The sequence below is a fragment of the Ipomoea triloba genome, chromosome 1 (assembly GCF_003576645.1).
Source record: "Ipomoea triloba cultivar NCNSP0323 chromosome 1, ASM357664v1".
NCBI lineage: Eukaryota > Viridiplantae > Streptophyta > Magnoliopsida > Solanales > Convolvulaceae > Ipomoea > Ipomoea triloba.
Window position 1 is genome coordinate 36,730,949 of NC_044916.1, and position 19,984 is coordinate 36,750,932.

Here is a 19,984-nt window from a genome sequence, read left to right on the forward strand (position 1 = left end):
GCGTCCTTACGTGCGGCCGTGCGGTTTACACCACTCAATGTTACGAAATGCACCACTCAATGTTACGAAATGCACCACTCAATAACATTGAGTGGTGTATTTCTTAAATATAAGAAATACACCACTCAATGTTATTGAGTGGTGCATTTCGTAACATTGAGTGGTGCATTTCGTAACATTGAGTGGTGTAAACCGCACGGCCGCACGTAAGGGCGCGATCACATTTGAATAGAAATCTATATATATATATATATATATATATATATATATATATATATGATTAAGTCACATTTGTGTGAGACTGTTTCAAATATTCTTATTTTCTAAATGAGTCGTGTCGGATCAAGTTAATATGAAAATGTAATACACTGAAAAATATAAGACTAATTATAAATAAAGTGTTTATTACTTATAAGGGAAAACGTAATACTTTTGAGGACAAATGTACGTAATACTTTTACATTTTCTCTTATAAGTAATGTTGGCAATTGTTTGTTACTTATAAAGGAAAAAATGTAATACTTTTAAATCAAAATGTAAAAGTATTATATTTTCTTCAAAAGTATTGAACTTTCTATATAAGTAATAAACATTTTATTTTTGATTTAGTATTATATTTTTCAGTATAAGTATTATATTAATCTTGAACGATCTGTCTCATGAAAAAAGATCTATAAAACAGACTCACATAAGTTTTTGCCTATATGATTTGATCAAAAGTGCATAACAAAGAATTTCACAATAATTTTGAGTGTTTCGAATTTCACTGTACTATATTTTCGATTTACAGAAAAGTCCAAATGTATATTTAAAAGTGAAACTTTTTTATGACCATAACTAATAAATAATATAAATTAAATCAGTCTAAATTATTTATAATTAACCTACTTACATTAAAAATACAAGTAAACTACCCTCATTAAGATTAAAACTTATAAGCTATCATATCATAAACCATTTACACACTATAGTTGTGTATAAACATGTCGGTGTGCAATGATGAAAAAGGAAAAAAGGGAGGGGATTGAAGTTTTGTCAGCAAATGAGGCAACAAGAGTGATTATAAGCATAACACGTGAAAATTTTATAGTAGCTGTAGGGTAGTAGGCCCCACCATATAGCCAAAAAAAAGGTGAAAGTCAAAGCGTGGCTGGTCGTCGGGAAGAAAAGCCACACATCTAGAAGTTACGAATCAGTCGCGATTTCACGTAAAGGTAAAGATGGTAACAACCACTAATGTCTAATGTTATACTCCATACGTAGTAGGTCATGTTGCATGAAACGCATATATATATTGATAAGAGTAACGCTATATATATATATATATATATATATTGAGTACTACTGACTCTGTTATAATATAGTATATTTGCCTCCACTAAGGCTCCACTAGTTAAAATCATAATGCAACTTCACTCAAAATATACATTTAAATAGTATATGTAAACTTTCTCGTAAATTAAAATGATAACATAATCTGTCAGAGACATACATTTTTCACCTCAAAAACAACAATGATCTAAGACAAGCGTCATAATTGAAAAAGAATCACCTTACCGGCCATACCAATATATAATTTGGGACACTACCTTATGTTACAGTACAGAAAATTCGATAGCTGTATTTATATATGTCATTGCTCTCACCATCACTCTCATTATATTTAATCAAGCTTCTCGTCTTAATTATTTCTAGTAATTATCTTGCTTCCCACGTTTCCTCATTCCATTTTTACCCCTAACATTTCTCACTTTCGTAACTCTACATTCATATTCATTAATTACTTCAAATATTGTATACTTTTTACTTATACTACGCTTAAAATTAATGGTATACTTCTTTTCAATATTTTCATTAAATTTTTTTTGAGACGTGAAATTTTTTTAATTTTGATATATAAATCTATGACAATAATGTATTTAATGCTCTATTTTTGTATCAAATGATATGTAATCGCGTAAGAAGGGAAAACAGTAACTTTTTTCTAATAAATAATATCCAATATTTGTTATGATAAAAGGGAATGATAGCTGATGGAACTCATTATGGCTTTAACTTTACCATGAATTTTGTGTGTGCTCCAAGTAATTTGACCACAACATGATATTGAAAGGGACTTGTTGAAAGGCTTGATAGATAGATCCAACGTAACCCTTCTTTGATCCGTATTGTGATCATAGGGTTGTTTATCGTTGATTTGTTCAAATCAAAAATGGATAACTCTTAAGTAAATTTTCAGACCAACTTAATTAGGATTGTCTCTAGCTAAATTCAACCCTTTTATCATTATGCTATAAGAGGTTTAAATGTAATTTTTCTTTTTTTTTGTTACGATGAGTATAGTATAGTACTCCATAACATTTTTAGTTCATTAATTGTAATTATATTGTAAATTTAGTCCATATAAATTTAGTCATTAATTCCCAGCAAAGTAGTTATCACTAAGGTTTAGTTTTTAACAAAATCTCACCACCCATCCTCTTTTTTTTAGTACTATGGACTCTGTTACAATGTTTCATAGATTACTTTCGCCAATATCACCTCCACTGAAGCTCAAACCCACCCCTCTTGTGTGGGGTACAGTCGGATGTCACTAGACCACAAGGTCTTTTGGCAAATAATCACTTTCTTAAGAATCCAGATTAAATATATCCTTCATAGATTAAAATCTTATTTTCTTCCGACTTAACCAAAGGTTATCGAGTTCAAGTTCTGAAAATGTAAAGACTTTAAAACTCATAGATTAATGTTTTTATCACATTGAGCTAGCTTCTACCGTTCTACCCATCACAAATAGGAGTAATATCAAGTTGTAATAAGATATTGTTACCTTTTGATTCATTGGGGTATGTAATAAATTTTCAATTCTCGTCAACTTATACAGACATATATTGTTAATAATTAATATACAATTATAAAATATAGTTTAATGATGCATGCTTGAACCTATAATGTTATGGTTGTATGGTCATATTTGTATTGCCTTTCTTTTACTTGAAGGAAAATTCATGCTGTGGTGGGGGCGTGGGGCCCTCTGCATGCATTTTGCAAAATAAATAAATAAACGCATATCATTCATCAACAAAACAGGACAAAAAATCAATGCCACAAAGTAATAAATGGCGGCTTGGGAGTTTGATGAGTTTTAGGATTAAAAACCTCATGCGCCATTGACACCTTTCCTTCCACCTTCCTTCTCCCTCTGCTCTCACTCGCGTCTATTTATACGGATTCTTAAACATTCATTAACCTGTTTCTATCAATCCTCCATTACAGCAAGAAATGGAGGTGATGGTGCCTTTTCGCGGCCTGGAAATGGATTTCGATTTCAACAGCGCAAGAGCTTCGCCGTGCGTGACGGCGCCTTCAACGCCGAGAGGGTTTGGGGATTATTATCTCAGCGCTCCCACTAGCCCCTCTCATCTCTCGCAGCTCTACCGCGATTTCGATGATTTCTTGATTGATGATGGGGAGGGGAAATCCGCCGCCGAATTCGGTGTTCCGTTTTCCTGGGAGGAAAAGCCGGGAAAACCTAAGAAAGGGGAGGATGTTTTCGATTTCGCGTTTGATGTCGGGGAAGAGTGTGAAACGGATTCTGTGTCGGCGGAGGAGCTTTTTGACGGCGGAATGATTAAGCGGCTTGAACCTCCTCCTCCTCCTCCTTGTAGCTATGGCGGACGGGGGAAGAAGAGCAAGATTGGAGGTTTGTCGCCGAGACATAAGAGAAAAAGTGAGTCTTTTGGAGACGAAATTGTGAGTGTGAGGGAGAGAGGGAGGGAAAGAGTTTCGAGTTTACAGTCATCGAGCCGGAGAGCGACGAGATCGGTTTCTCCGCTCAGAGTTTCTCAGTATCCATGGGAAGAGGAGCAAGAAAAACAGCAAGATTCTGCTAAGGCGCCGCCGCTGACGTCATCGTCGTCGTCGAAAGGTTTGGTGAAGAAATGGAGGCTGAAAGATTTTTTCTTGTTCCGGAGCGCGTCGGAGGGGAGGGCGTCGGATAAAGATCACCTGAGGAAGTACACGGCGGCGGTGGTTAAAGGGTCAAGTTTCCGGGGAGGAAATAATGATAGCCTTTCGCGGCGGAGGAGGAGAGGGCCGATCTCCGCCCACGAATTGCATTACACCTTCAACAAGGCAATTTCAGAGGATTTGAAGAAGAAGACTTTCTTGCCTTACAAGCAGGGTATTTTGGGAAAACTGGCTTTCAATCCCGCCGTGCATGCACTGGCAAACGGCTTCGGACTTTCCCGCAAATAAATAAACATACAGTAATAATAATATATATATATATATATATATATATATATATATATCTCTGCCTTTGCCACTGCTCTTTTGTTCAATTCGTTTAATTTCTTTCTTGTTGTATAGACAATTTTCCTTGTCTTTTAATTTGTTTCATGTTGATGTAATGTTTTGGTGTTGAACCTTATTATTATCAGTTGAGGATGGAAATATCAAACAACTGAAAATCAGTGAAATGAATCATCCTATACTCACTTCTACTCCACCATTTTATGTTTTAAACTGAATTCCCATTACCCTACAGTTTAATTTATGCAATACTACATATATATATATATATATATATATATATATATATATATATATATATATATATATATATAACTTTAATTTATGAGAAAATTATCAGTCCATACTTGAATGTACGCTCTTAGTGAAGGTGATACAAAATTATGTGGAGCTGAATTGAAAGTTGGCCTTTAAACTAGAGTAAAGGTGATACAAAATCATGTGGAGCTGAATTAAAAGTTGTCCTTTAAACTAGAGGTGCCAACTAAATTTCACAACCGACAATGGTTAAACATGGCCTCTAAACTGGGCGTGCTAATTGAATTTCATTGGAAAAATTATTTACCCTAATTATTTAACATTACAAAATTTTTAAGTGATAGGAACTACAGATACATGTATAAATCATTGTAACAAGAAATAATAAAAGACAAATTAAAGAAAGAATATTCCATTTGTTAGTTAGAACTCATTGTTTTAATTAATGAATATTAATAAACCACGTTTCAGTTGCCATATGCATAGATTTTTTTTAATAAAATATAAATTAATCAAATAGTCAATTTGGTACAATAGGGGTGTTTGTCAGATATGCAGTAGAATCTGACTGAGCTGAAAGGTAGCCGAGGGAGTAGCTGTAGTCAAGAAAATCAAACTCCCTGCAAATCGCTAAGGGGATAGAAACGAACTACGAAGCATTAGAAAAGTATTTTATTTCCTTTCATTTCCTGCAACTTGTTTCTTTTATATTTGTTGTGAAGAAAATTCTTATCAACTTCTAGAAGTGCCACCTGCCCCACATTTGATTTTTAGAGCCCACATTATTTCCATTTCTTTGATAATAATAATAATAATAATAATAATAATAAAAGTCCAGAGCACACGAGGAAAATAGACTTAGGGGAGTGTATTCAATCACGACTTTCATGAACTTTTAAATACTTTTAAAGGGGCGGATTTTAATTGATTTTTGCAGAGTTTTTGTAAACTTTCCTAGAATCTTTTAAACTTTTATAAATTTGTAAGAGTTTATAAATATCCATAGAACAAACATTTATATACTTTTAAAAACTTTTTCATATTAAAAAGTTTATAAAAGTCATTAAAACTCTAAATTGAATACACCCTCAAAAACATTCCATAACTTCTATTAATATATTATCTATAAATTAGTGCATTGTAAAATTAAAAAAAAAATATTGATGTCACAACAATAGAGTATATTATTCATAAAGAAAGTATAATTACTATAAAATAAATAAAGAATCTCTTAAAAAATTCAACTTAATACTATATATATATATATATATATATTTATTTATTTATTTATTTATACTTATATTTATAAATTAATAATTAATAAGCATACAATTATATAAAATTATAAACATATTAATTAAATAAAATTTAAAAATTATAAATTATAAATTAAAAAATTTGTTGCAACCAGCAACAAGATCAGATTCTTGCTACGATCGCAGCAATTATTTTGTTGCGATGACAACAAAAAATTTGCTTGAACATAAAAAAAAAAAAAAAAAGTATTTATGAAAGATTTGAAACGTACCGTAAAGTTGATGGAAAATTTGCCTAGTTTAGATAGAGGAAAAAAAGTTTGTAGAGAATATTGAAAAGTTTAGGGTTGGAGGGTTGGATTTCATCTATTTATATTAATGAAGAGAAAGTCTATAGAAATCCTATTCTGACAGAGTTTGTGAAAGTCAATAACTTTTTGAATACCAGTAGACTTTTAATAACTTTATAAAAGTTTGAATCGAATACATGTATACTTTTAAAGAGTTTTGAAAAGTTTGAATTGAATACATGTATACTTTTAAAGAGTTTATAAAAGTCTAAATTGAATACCACCAAACTTTTAAAGTTGATAAAAGTATTTAAAAGTTCATGAAAGTCGTGATTGAATACACCCCCGTTAAATTAGGTAAACAAAACAACAGTTCCAGGGAGCCCAAGTTCTCTGAAAAACAGAGGTTATTACCTACCTTGTGCTTGTGCTAGTGAAGACAGAACAGGGACAAAACTCCATCAGGATAAACCAGAATGATTAAGATATAATGTACACAGAAACATCTCTCCTATGTGTTCTTGAAACTCAGGCGAAGTTATCAATTTTGATTGGAGTGATTGGATCCGCGACTTGAAAATGTCCCACAAGACGTGCAAAGAAAACCATTTGCTGTTCGAGGGTGAACTTGATGTTTTCGGCCTGCGTTGTGACAAGGGGTCAGCTAGTTCTTCCCACCCGAGATTGAGTTTTCAGAGTTTAAGTTTGGCTATGGTACATACCTTGCGGAAACCGTGTTGTTCTCCTTCATACTCCACCAGGGCAACGGGTAAACCTTTTGCCTTCAGCGCCTGGTAGATTTTGCGTGCTTGCTCTGGGGGGACAACCTGCAAAAGGTTTACAATTCAGTTTTGGAAACAATGACATTCCATTCCTAAGGGATTAAAGACGATATGTTATTCCTATACATTCTTAAGTCGTTCAAAGATGTTAAAAGGATGGCAGACAATTAACAATTTAAGGATGTTTCCCTATACTCTCTTTAAGGATGTTTACACTTCAACTCTTTAAGGAGTAGTAAAAGTGAAGCTGATGAGAATACCTTGTCATCCAATCCTTGAAATAAAATTATTGGGCAGGAAAATTTGTCCACAAAATTGATGGGAGACCTCTCAAAGTATGCATTTTTGTCACCTGCAATAGTCCAAAGCTTGCCATAAACGAGGGATAGTGCATCTGATAAGTGGTAGAAAAAGGAATTTAGTAGACCAGTGAAGTCCTATTTATATCATTTACCAACAAGGTTGTCGATGTAGTGAGATTCAAACTTGGGCATTCCATCAACCAGCAATTTCAGGTCGCCTATCTGTATGATGAAAAATCAAAATGACCAAGAAATAACAATGTGATTCTGGGGCAGGGGGTGTATAGCTCCACCAATAACTTTCAACAGAACTCTGAAGTACTCACGCCATATAAGGAACAACCAGCTTTGAATACATCTTTGAATGCAAGTGCTGCTAATGTAGTGTACCCGCCAGCTGAACTTCCCGTGATACATAACCGCTCACCATCAACCCTTCCACTATCAACCTACGCAAACAAATTAATGAATTGTGATTCATTGAGAAACTTTGTGGAATTATTCATTACAAAACAGATAAAGGAAGTGGAGATCACCAAAAACTTAGCACAACTGCAACAGTCATTAACATCAACTATTCCCCAGTTCCTCAAGAGCCTCTCTCGGAATTCTCTGCCATAACCTTCAAAATTAATCCATATATAGAAAAGATATCAGGGGACTTGCATGCATGGGTTTTAAAATCTTTTCAAAAATTCTACTTCTTCCCCTTCCTACCAGTGCTTCCACCATAGTTCACATCCACAAGTGCCCAGCCACGGCTAGTCCAATATTGAATACTAAGATTCAAACTTCCCCTTGCCTCAGCTGTAGGACCTCCTGTAATATAACATGAATCACCAGGTTATACTTCAGACATGATTAGCGGTCAAGAAGATGAAGAAGAAAAACCTCCATATAAGAAAAGAAAAAGAAAAAGAAATTCATGCACTGCAGAATTATATTCACGAAATATACAAAGGCTAACAATTGCCTTATGCGGCTATGCTGAGATCAATGAAATGAATTTCTTTAGTGAGATAGCATATAACTAACTGATCCACTATTCTTCTAAGTGCTACCCAAGTATATGTTGTTTTACATCCATAATTAGAGCCAAGTTATCACAATACACTTCCTGCATGGCTGGCTAAATGTATTTAACCAATTTTTGAACTGAAGAGATGAAATAATAAATTTATAATAGAATCAGACATACTAGAACAAAAAAGGGATACCATGGCTTTTCAGCAGTAATGGAGGTTTTTCATCCTGACCAGCTTGATACTCTGCGTTGGTTGGTGGATAAAAGTATGCATATGCATTTTGTCCAGGGACATCTGTTGGAAACTCTACTAATTCAGGCACGCTGATGTATGATTCATACACCAAGCTCATAGATGAAGAAGACCACATGATTTTAAACTCAACTACTTTTGTCATTTGATCATCCAAAGTCACCTGCAAGCATATATAATAATACATAAATAACTTCTAATCAAAAGAAATTTAAATTTAGTACTCCGTAGTTGATTAGTTGAAAGCAATTTGAAAGGTCATCCTCAGGGAAAGCATAAAGCAATAATATAGCACCTTAGCTATTGATGATGGATGGACAGTAGAGGCACCCTCAACATAAAGGCAATTAATCCCAGCAGTCTGCACAAGGAAATACTGGCATTTCTAACAACAGCAACCAAAAAATGCAAGTTATCCTTAAGTGAAATGTGAAGCTCAAAAAGAAAAAGATTACAATATTATTAATATCCGTGAAAGGAATCCCAAGCAGTGTCAATTTCCCATGAATAACATCAAGAATTCCAAGATGTGACTCGCCATTCTTCCTGCAACATTTTCAGCGAAGTGTCTACTAAATCAAATGCCACCCCAAAAAGAGTGGGGAAGGGATGGAAGGCGAGATAAAATTTTAAAAAATAATAAATAATAAATATAAATAAATATAAATAAATAAACTAGGTCACTTTTACTACAAAGACACCAGTACTATGAACTACCACAATAAAATAAAAACAGTATAAGAAAGTAATATATTTCTGTGTAACCTGTAACTGCATGCTACAAGGGTTTTCTGATCATGATTCTGAAGAAAATCATAGGACTGGAACCCAAAGACCCATAAAGGTCTTGTGAACTCTCCATCTATGGTGTACATTGGCAGCACCTCATTAGTAGATTCTACCTGTCACCGCAAAGTACTTGAATAAATAAATGCAAACAAAGGAAAGACAATCAATACTGTGATACCTTTTAAAATTCAGAAATGGTCATTGGAAATATTAAAATGAGTAGCAAAAGAAATCGCATGAAATCAAGATCAGATCAGGCATCTAAGCTGATAAGTTACCCATTTGTAGATATTCCAAAACCCATTTTTCCTGTCAGTTACAAAGTACAGCTCTCCTGCACACACAAATATGCAAAGGAAGATATGGTACATTTTATGTCAGTTAGAGTGAGCTATTGATCAGTCATTTAAAGAAAGAAAAAGAAAAAAAATGCCAATCAAAATGTTATTATCACAAGTGCATACCTTGGGGAGACCACTTGGGTTCAGTTGGAGACTCCAAAATATTCTTATCACCTCCAGCAACACAAATACGTTTAACAACATCTCTAGAGAAGTAGATTTTGAAACAAAACAAATGTTAATTAAGCAGCAACTTGGTGAAGTAATCACTATATTTGGCCAAAAAAAAAAACTATTATCATCATTCCTCGAAATAAGTTTCACGGTGGTATATATGGAGTTTAAAACAAACTTAAAACAAACTTATAAAAAAAAAAAAAAAAAAAAAAAAAAAAAAAAATAAAAAAAAAAAAAAAAAAAAATAAAAAAAAAAAAAAAAAAAAATAAAAAAAAAAAAAAAAAAAAATAAAAAAAAAAAAAAAAAAAAATAAAAAAAAAAAAAAAAAAAAATAAAAAAAAAAAAAAAAAAAAATAAAAAAAAAAAAAAAAAAAAATAAAAAAAAAAAAAAAAAAAAATAAAAAAAAAAAAAAAAAAAAATAAAAAAAAAAAAAAAAAAAAATAAAAAAAAAAAAAAAAAAAAATAAAAAAAAAAAAAAAAAAAAATAAAAAAAAAAAAAAAAAAAAATAAAAAAAAAAAAAAAAAAAAATAAAAAAAAAAAAAAAAAAAAATAAAAAAAAAAAAAAAAAAAAATAAAAAAAAAAAAAAAAAAAAATAAAAAAAAAAAAAAAAAAAAATAAAAAAAAAAAAAAAAAAAAAAAAAAAAAAAAAATCCCAGAATCATTAAAAGTTTAAAACTCAAAACCATAGTCCAAGGGAAGAAACCCTGACGTGAAGTATCCAAAAGTTTACAGAAATTTGACAATTCATGTAAGAAGTCAATAATTTGTGCATGTTCCATTGTATGTTCATATACATGCATATTTCTAGGTGCCGATCTGTTTGAATCAATATCTCTGTGACAGTGTGATCATAATAATGTTTTGGTGCCAGTCATCAACAACATAAACAACAGCAGCATGCTTCATCAACAACATAAATAAGTAAATAACAGCAGCATGTTTTCTTACAGCCAAGTTGGGCGCTGAGTTGGCCGACTAATGTCGGCCTAAGGGTTAAATCCCCTTGGCCTAGGCCCTAGGGGTGCCTAGGGCCTAATCTTCGCAGCTAGGCACCTAGGCCAATTTTTGCAACAGTGGAAACGGAACACCTTAAATTGCAAACTAATATTTAAAATAAATAAATAAAGATCTGGAATTCTATATTGTATACCCATTATCTGATATATAGCCAACCCAAAGCTCTGATCTATCCCACGGCATGTTAGGATGACCCCATTCGATCCAAGCCATTCGTTCTCCTCTAGGGTCTATACGAGGAAAAGCATAAAAGTCATTTCCACCAACTAATTCTTTTGGCTCTGCAAGGTCAAATGAGGCAAAGAAGAAGATGAAGTTAATCATTCATTCATTCCTCGCTCCGTCAGTCTCTGAACAAAAATCTCACCTTGAATAGTGTCACTGCTCAGATCAATAGACACAATTGTAGTAATTGAATTTGTACTGCTTTCACGTGAATCTATATGGATTAAAAGGAGCAATGAACTCTCCATGAGATAATGCCATGAAATGTAATATAGAACTCTATGGCATATAGCTGTGGGTGATAACCTTCTCTCACTGCCACAAAACGGTTAAAGCGAGAATCAAATACTCCGTCAGCATAGCACACCTGCGGCCCACCATAGTCCGGAGTGATTGGTGTAGGTGCAGAATCTGCAAATCATCAAGGCCACATAAAAACAATTTTACACTTTCAAATCCAAATTTATAGCAACTCTAGAACAAACAAACTATGTTTTGATTACTGCCATTACTATTTTGTAATAATCAAGATATTATCATACCAAAGCAAATTATACATTAGCAGGTAAGCAACTACAAGTCTACAATAAACCAGACTTCACATGCATGTTCCATTGTGAGGATATTTAGTTACTTACAGAACAAATAATTGTACTAACTACTATGTAACAAAGTAACCACTTCTTATTCGAATCAAAATCCGACCTCTAGAAGAAATGGACTGCTTGTAAAGTCTCTGATCCTTGTAATTGGAGAAAATCACAGTATCTCCATAGATGCTAAAGTCACCGCCTCCATATTCCTGAGCCACAGTCCTGACTGCATAGTCTTTCGGCGTGATATCCGTCGGCGAATCCCCCGGTTTCTCCGGTTCCTTCACGATAACTCCTCGTCTGAATAAACAATAAAATCCGACTAAATGTAAGGTGAATCGGATTCCCATACTACATAGGTATACTAGTATATGAATGCGCTTATGGCTTACCCGGACTCAGTCGGCCGAGATTCGAGCCAGATGAGGTGGCTTAGTGAATCGGCGGCAAAGCCGCCGAGCCTCTTGGTGGAGCTGGAGACGACGTCGGCGGTTATGGGGGACTTCCACGAGCCATAGGGTGCCGTGATCTTATTAACGGCCGGAGATGCTGACGTCATTCGCTTGCAGTAGATATGGCGAGTGTGCTTGTTGACTGCAATTCTTTTGACTCGAATACTGAGTTTGAGTGAGGAAGGAGGGAAGTGAGACGACGTCGTTAAAGACGAAATGAGGTGATGTCGTGCTATAGCTATGGCCGAAAGTGCCATGTATAGTCTTTGGCTCTACGGTCGTGTTTGGTCCAACAAAAATTATAAAAAAGTAAAATTTCTCGAATCTCGATTTTTATCATATCTTGGGCTTGGGTTTGGTCCTGGGCCTGGGCCTAACCCAAACTTTCTATAGGAAAGTAAGTCCACATGGTAGTAGATTATCTAGGCCCAAGGCTTCAACTCCAGCCCATCAACGAGAGCTGAGAAAACCCAATTCCATACATTGGAACCGGTTGTTATGTCATAGACCCGGGTTCACCTTGCAAGGTGGATCCAAATGTGGGTGCGGTGTAACTATAAGCATGTTTCAATTTGGTATTAAAGTCAATCCCACTTTAAAAAGTCGTGAGTTCAGGTCTCTGCGTCACCTAATAAAAATAAGTTATGATTCACGTGTTACTTGGAGCCCACTAAAAATAATCGGTTCACACACGCGAAGGAATATAAATGTGCAATTCAATTATAATCAATTACCATGGCAAGGCGTTGGGTGGTAGCAGTGTGGCAGACATGTACTAAGACTCTCTTTAACAAAAACAGATTAAAAAGAAACTACCCCATCGGCCGTCGGCCATGTCAATCAAAGTAAGAAACAGTAACATAAAGCAACATGGAATCGGACCCATCAAGAAACCCAATTATTGTTGACCCCTAATGGCCATTGAGATATGGACCCAATGAGTGTACCCGGCAACGTAGTATAGCCCACAAACGGAAAGGGACTCATTGTGCAAATTTTATGTATTTATTTTACTCACAGTTTATGAATTATTACTCACATTGGGTGCTTGCTCGTTGAATAAATCTCAATCCCAATTAATTATACTATTTTATATATATAGGCAATAATGCTAACTTATTCTAGGTTCAATCTAATATGATCAACAAATGTAGAGTTTGTGAAGAAACGGGATAACATTTTGATAAATATTTTAAATTGAAAATATGTCGTAAAATTGTACAATTGACATGTAATCAGATTAATTTGTAGTGTTGTTCAATGCACATTCACAATTTTCACAAGAAGCATGGTATACACTAGACCAGAATAAGTCATATATGAAAAATGTTGATGTATCCATCATCACTAGTACCTCTTCTACCTGATACAATTCTAACGTGAATTAAAAAAGAATTGTATTTTATATTATAACTGGTGACAATATCTTCATAATATCCTATACAAATCAATGTCTTTTTCAAAATTTGTTTGCTAGAACAAATATCTGCCACACCAATCGACAATGGTGATTTCTAATAATATTGCTATCATGTATTATAATTATTATGTATACTAATAAGAGTAAGCAAGTTTTTTGGTTTTATTTCAGTAACATGATGGTAAGAGAGTTACGCCTACAGCCGAGAGGTCGTGGGTTCGAACCTCAAACTCCAGAGTTTGAGCCGATTAGCTATAGGTAACCTAGGCTGGTTTACCTCCTTGTGGTCCTTTGCCGGTTAGGGTCACTGGGCGAGATTTTACTCACATCGCCTTAAAAATTGGTTGCACAACGACACTGACATATATACCCCTAGACCTCGAGAAAGGTTTGCATGTACCTGAAAAATATATAAGTTTGTGAAACTGTAAACCTCAATTTTGTACCCTCATTAAATTGGTCAAATATGAGTATATTATTATAATTTTTTGTCCATTACGTATAATCTTGTCTAATCTCTCAATGTATAGGTAGGCCACTGCCGGTCCAAAATGGTGATCCATCACAAAAAAAGAAAATTTCTGCAGGCACATATTTTGTAAGCTGACATATACTCCCCATCCTCTATATGATTAAGATTAGGTCGGGCGACACTTGAAATTATATGGATAACATTAACACTTCAAAATTCTATTTCAGTTCAACACCATTCAACAAGTCAAAATATATAGATGCTTATTTGTAACTTCATTTTAATTTATAAGTACGTACTTCAGAATATAATAGACGAATCCGCTTCCTCATTTCTAATAATAATTGAAATTACGTATAGTATAACATTAACAGTACACTTTGAAATAAGACCTTATTATGATTGAACATGATTCGACATATTGAGGTTGAAATATATAGGTGCTCGCTTTTGTATGTCTTCATTTTTTACTTTCTTTTGTGTTTTTAGGTATACCAGAGTGGATGAATCCATTCCTCCATTTCTATATTGCAAAGGTGTATCGATTCATGAATTAAAGAAGCTAGCTAAAAGCAAGAGTCACACATGCGTGGTTCCATACTTGCAATTCCAAAAGGAGAATAGCTTTTTCTTGTAGGGGACCTATTGTTGCACACTTTGTCAAGCCCCCAAATGAATATGATCTTAGCCCATAAATCAATATATGCATGGTGTTTTAGTATCATAATATAATGTGTTTTAAAAAAGAGAGTATCAAAATATAATAAATTACACCAATCCCTCTTATATGGTTTAATTTACAGGTTATTACCCAGGAGCGAGTTTTACTCCGTGCATACCTTCGAATAGTGATTGTACGTACTGTAGTTTTCTCTCGTCACTTAAAAAAACATAAATTACATAGGTCGATCGGGTATTTTTTTTTTCTAGCTAGTTAAGTTAAACCTACTAATAACTTAATTAAGTACACTTACTAGTTAGTTTAGGGTATACTCAAAATGATCATACATGTAATTTCCAATTCTACTAATTAAAAACCCTAATAAACTTTCAATTACTTCCTAGTGGCCTGGTTAATTTGAAATCTAAAAAATTTCAGCATTAGTATATATTAATTTGCTTATGCACCTTGAATTGACTAATTGATGAGCACAAATGATGAGTGTAAAAAGGGTGTAATGTTGTTCCGCTGAGGATTGGGGCTATGACACGAAATTGTGTGAATTACCAGGCACTAGAGTATGTGAATTTATAGAATCCAAGCAACAAATACTGAATGGTGTAAAAGAAAGCAATTGATTAAGGTGTAAACTGTATGATAAAAGTATGGGCCAGATTAGGGGGATTGTAACCTTGATGTTCTAACAAGCTCAGGATTAGGGAAAGAATAATTAACCAAGGGATATATGGGCAATGCACAAAAGAATTCTACTCAGCTACTTTCGTAATCAATAAGAGAATTAGGCTAAGATTGCCCCACTGTCATGATGCATCAATCATAACCTTAAGCACCTAAGCATTGTAAGCCCCCAATATTACCTCTACTTTCATAGCAGGAAAATTAAGTTGAAATTGGTAAGGCTCGAGGTCTCCATCCAACTGTCGTTGTAATGAATCCCTTTCCTAGACTAGCAATTAATTCTGGCCACAAACCAATAACTAGTGCAAAGAAATCCCCAAATCAACATAAACCCTAGGTAAAAGATTCAATCCCTTTATGCAATTAATCACAAATTGAACATCAAGATTAACAATGGATCCCTAATTCAAACCCATAAACAAACTACTCCCGCATGATGGGAGTAAACAAAGCAAAGCAATAAATAACCATAAACATTGCAAGAAAGTAATAAAGGAATAAGAGAACTTAACTGATAAAGAACAAATCCAACTTCAATCCGATTCCAAACTTGAAATAAAATAATCTAATGTAAAACTGATCTAAACTATGCTAGGGAAATATAAACTAAAAGCTAGGGTTCAGAACTCTGTAAGGGAACCTCTTTCAATTGTAGAGAATAGGTCAAATATATAGGAGGTAGATGGGCCTTGGCCCATTAGGCAACTTCCAATTCTTTTCCAACTTGTATTCTTCCTTGTAATTCCATTTTCTTCCAGAACTTGTCCAAAATGCTCCAATATTCTTCCTTTGTTGTTCCCTGTAAATAATTCAGCACTTGGACAATATAACACACAAACAATTCCCAATTTCACCAGGATACAGAAAATAACCTTCAAAACAACTAGAATAAGAGGTGAATAATTGTACAAAATAGCAGATATCAATAACTTAAGTATCATTACTATGTGCTATAACGTTACTTTTATATTATAGCAATGCTATATTCTCTTTCTTATTTCACATCCTTACATGACAACATTTGATTGGTTTCTTTTATATTTTATTAATAAGTAAATTCTAGCTATTTTTAAAGCTGGACGGAATCGGCTAATTCACATAAGCCAATGAAATAAAAAGAATTTTATTATCATGTCAAGAGGTGAGTAATAAGAGATAAAGTCAAGATGTGAGTAATAAGAGATAAAATCAGGAGAATTGAAAAAATCATTATTCTATAATCTAATATAGTACTGGATAAATTGATGGCTTTTGAGCATTATTATTGGATCGGAAGAGTGCATTATTATTGGAGGAATGATGATGAAAGCCATCAAGACATGATAAGATGATGCTATACTCTAATTAATGAATGGATTCAAACGAGGAATTGATAATTAAGGTGGTTGTTTGGTCGAGGAGTAGATGTACATTAGGACAGTTGTTATATAAAGGAAAGAAAGGTGCTAACTATAGGGACTACCTGCAAGGCTCAACTTTAATTTCATTGTTGCCAAACGCGTATTGTCTCAATCCAAACAATATTTGGTGTAAAAGAAAGTGAAATATTGGAAAATGGGGGTGGAATAGATAGGGCAATGGAAAGGGATGGTCACTTGTTATAGGAAAGGGATGGTCCCAATTGACAACTACATTTGTGTTTTGGGAAAGGTGAGTTGCACCTATTCTAAAGTGTGTTAATTAGGGAATGGGATCACAAAATAAATAACAAATAAATTAAATAAAGTTACAAAAGCAAATAATGCAAGTATGGTTGCATGATATGATAATTTTATTTTCACAACATTTATTTAAAATCCTACAATACAATACATTGACAGGAAAGAAAAAAAATTACATGATGCATCGGTCAATAATTAAAACATTAAAGGATATCCTGCAATTCTTTTTAAATTTGGGCGGCATGTTAAGCAGATTAACGTGTTGTAGAGTGAGTAGAATGTGTCGACAAAAAACATAAAATTGATCTGATGTCATTCAATACTTGAAAGAATAGGGGATCTGTCACAATTTTTTTTTTTTTGGCATGCTAATTAAGCAAATTAATGTGTTGCATATAAGAGTGATGCATAGAATCACACCACACGATGTGTTGACGAACAAAATTTTACTTTATTCACTAGCCAATTCAATATAATAATCAAAACAATATATAGAAGATCAGATCGCTCGTGATTCTTTTTTTTTTTTTTAACTTAGATGTGTTAAGCAAACTAACATAATGTTATAGTAGAGTGTGTGTAAAATCCTACTACGCACTCTATATGTTGACAAAAATAATTTTACTTTAAATAATTGAAACAATAATGAATCTTTGTCGAATCTTTTTTAACTTAGGTGTGTTAAGCAAACTAACGTGGTGTTGAATTGAGTTTGTTGATACAATTATTTGACAAGTACAAATGAATATATCCATCATTTGTTACTGTTGTATGACATGTAATCTTCTTGCACATGAAGGATGTTGGACGACATAAAACACATAATTACATGTAAGTCAGTAAGTGTGATTGTGATGTTGTTGATAATTATTGAATATAATAAAAATTTTGTAAATGCTGGATGGTTATTGGTTTAGTTAATAGCATGAAAAGTGTATATATTTATGTTGTAATAATGAAAGAGGCATGCACATGGAGATAACGATTATATGCGTATAGCAGGTAACATCTTCCATCAATCACCAATTCATCATTAAAAACGTTTATCCACATAAACAGCTCAATTAGTAACATGGATAAAGTTTGAAAACAATGATCTGAAATCGTGTCTTACCAGTCACAGTGTAATGAGAGTAACATCTGAAAGTGAGGGAATGGGTTCCTTGTGGGCAAGCAAAGATCTAGTCTCGCTTTTGTGCGATTATGATTATGATTATTAATCAACTGTCTGACCAACTCAACTGAAATTATCTATGATGAAGGGAATTTCCCTTTTTCATCTTTTCAGTTAAAGGGTGCGTTTTTGTTGTGTGTTCACCACCCCACTACCACTGCTTTGTCCACCCTTAGGCCTTATCACATTCTCTGTTCATCATAAATCCCTATTTTTATTTTTTTCTGTTTTTCTTCATTCTACTTGGTCACATCAATCCTCCCACTCTAGTGGCGACAGGGCCCTTTGCTACCTTTAGGTTTATGTAATTTTTCTTTTCCTCTACACAACAAAAACATTGAAATTTATATTCCCAGCTCAAGTAGAGATGGAAATACAAGACGCAGCCTAGCTAGTACCACTACTACCTAGTCTCTTCTGATCTTTCAATTATTGTCTCCATAAGTGATGTTTCAACATTTTCCTTATTGGAAGATGATGGGGAAGGAGTAATTCACCCTAGAGCCCAACTCATTTCTTATATTTTCGTACTTACGTAGTAGTACAATAAAAGTGATAACCAGTCAAACTAGCTCTTCTTAAAATATGTTAGAGTCAAATCAAAAAAGATAAAGAATGACTGGATGAGTTTGAATTAACCAACCCATCTACTATTTGAAGTATATGTTTATTTCAGCACATACCATCACGTTGTAACTATGGATTTCTCTCGAAAATTCAGGTATATATTTATTTAATTAACTATTTTAGAGATATCCATTTCCTTGCCAAGTTGAAACACTCCAAATGCAACTCAAACAACCACCTTTTTCTTCTCTAGGGTTATCCATGATCCAAAACCATTCTTAGTTATATATATATGACTCTATATAGTATTACACAAGCTAGGGCTGATATTTCAAGACTCCTCTCTTTTGGTCCCAAGCTATGGCATTTCCATTCAAGAACCAAAACCTTAAACAAACCATACCAATACCATATACAAGTCCCTTCCACCACATGGAAAACCCTGACCTTTTATCATTACTCCAACGTACCACCAATTCTAACAATAATATTATTCATACCCATCATCATACCAATAGAAATTCCGACGAAAAGAATAGTAATCATGCCGGCCGGAAAAGGAAACCCTCCGGCGGCGGCGCCGGCGGTCTTCTCCGGATGTTCAAACTCCTGCCCATGCTAACCACCGGCTGCAAAATGGTGGCGCTGCTAGGGAAACAACGGCGGCCGGCGATGTTGACCGACAGTGCGTCGACGACGGGGACGCTATTCGGGTACCGGAAGGGTCGGGTCAGCCTGGCGATCCAGGAGGACCCGCACCGCCCGCCCGTTTTCATGATCGAGCTCCCCATGCTCACCGCCGTGTTCCACAAAGAGATGGCGAACGACGTCGTCCGCCTGGCGCTCGAGAGCGAGACCAAGACCCACAAGAAGAAGCTTCTGGAAGAGTTCGTGTGGGCCGTGTACTGTAACGGCCGGAAAATGGGCTACTCTATTCGCCGGAAAAACATGACCGACGACGAGACCCACGTCATGCAGCACCTCCGGGGAGTTTCCATGGGCGCCGGCGTGCTTCCCGGCCCCTCGTCGGAGAAGGACACCGCCGACGGAGAAATGACGTATATGCGGGCCCGGTTTGATCGGAGAGTAGGGTCCAAAGATTCTGAAGCTTTATACATGATTAATCCTGACGGTGTTTCCGCTCAAGAATTGAGCATTTTCTTTGTAAGAGTGCGTTAAATTTAATGCCTACATTAAAAAAAAAAAAAAAAAAAAAAAAAAAAAAAAAAAAAAAAAAATTTTTTTTTTTTTTT

General features: G+C 34.3%; 3 protein-coding genes across 3 annotated transcripts; 2 read left to right on the top strand and 1 right to left on the bottom strand.

Annotated features, from left to right (window-relative positions):
• The first annotated feature begins 3,124 nt into the window (after positions 1 to 3,124).
• Positions 3,125 to 4,513, top strand: LOC116014375. The gene has a single exon (XM_031254424.1). It carries the CDS (start codon positions 3,283 to 3,285, stop codon positions 4,255 to 4,257), a length of 975 nt encoding a protein of 324 aa, XP_031110284.1. The 5' UTR covers positions 3,125 to 3,282; the 3' UTR covers positions 4,258 to 4,513.
• A 1,868-nt stretch (positions 4,514 to 6,381) lies between these two features.
• On the bottom strand, positions 6,382 to 12,337 carry LOC116010042. The gene is made up of 18 exons (XM_031249336.1): positions 12,018 to 12,337; positions 11,738 to 11,925; positions 11,339 to 11,443; positions 11,175 to 11,246; positions 10,941 to 11,088; positions 9,733 to 9,815; positions 9,547 to 9,602; positions 9,245 to 9,381; positions 8,935 to 9,025; positions 8,775 to 8,840; positions 8,420 to 8,642; positions 7,920 to 8,021; positions 7,739 to 7,824; positions 7,529 to 7,651; positions 7,355 to 7,424; positions 7,161 to 7,252; positions 6,841 to 6,945; positions 6,382 to 6,760 (listed from the first exon to the last, which is right to left on the bottom strand). The coding sequence occupies exons 1-18, from the start codon at positions 12,332 to 12,334 to the stop codon at positions 6,647 to 6,649; spliced, it is 2,178 nt and encodes a 725-aa protein (XP_031105196.1). The 5' UTR covers positions 12,335 to 12,337; the 3' UTR covers positions 6,382 to 6,646.
• A 6,622-nt stretch (positions 12,338 to 18,959) lies between these two features.
• LOC115995854 (protein MIZU-KUSSEI 1) lies at positions 18,960 to 19,949 on the top strand. The gene has a single exon (XM_031235005.1). The coding sequence runs from the start codon at positions 19,092 to 19,094 to the stop codon at positions 19,908 to 19,910; it is 819 nt and encodes a 272-aa protein (XP_031090865.1). The 5' UTR covers positions 18,960 to 19,091; the 3' UTR covers positions 19,911 to 19,949.
• Positions 19,950 to 19,984: the final 35 nt, after the last annotated feature.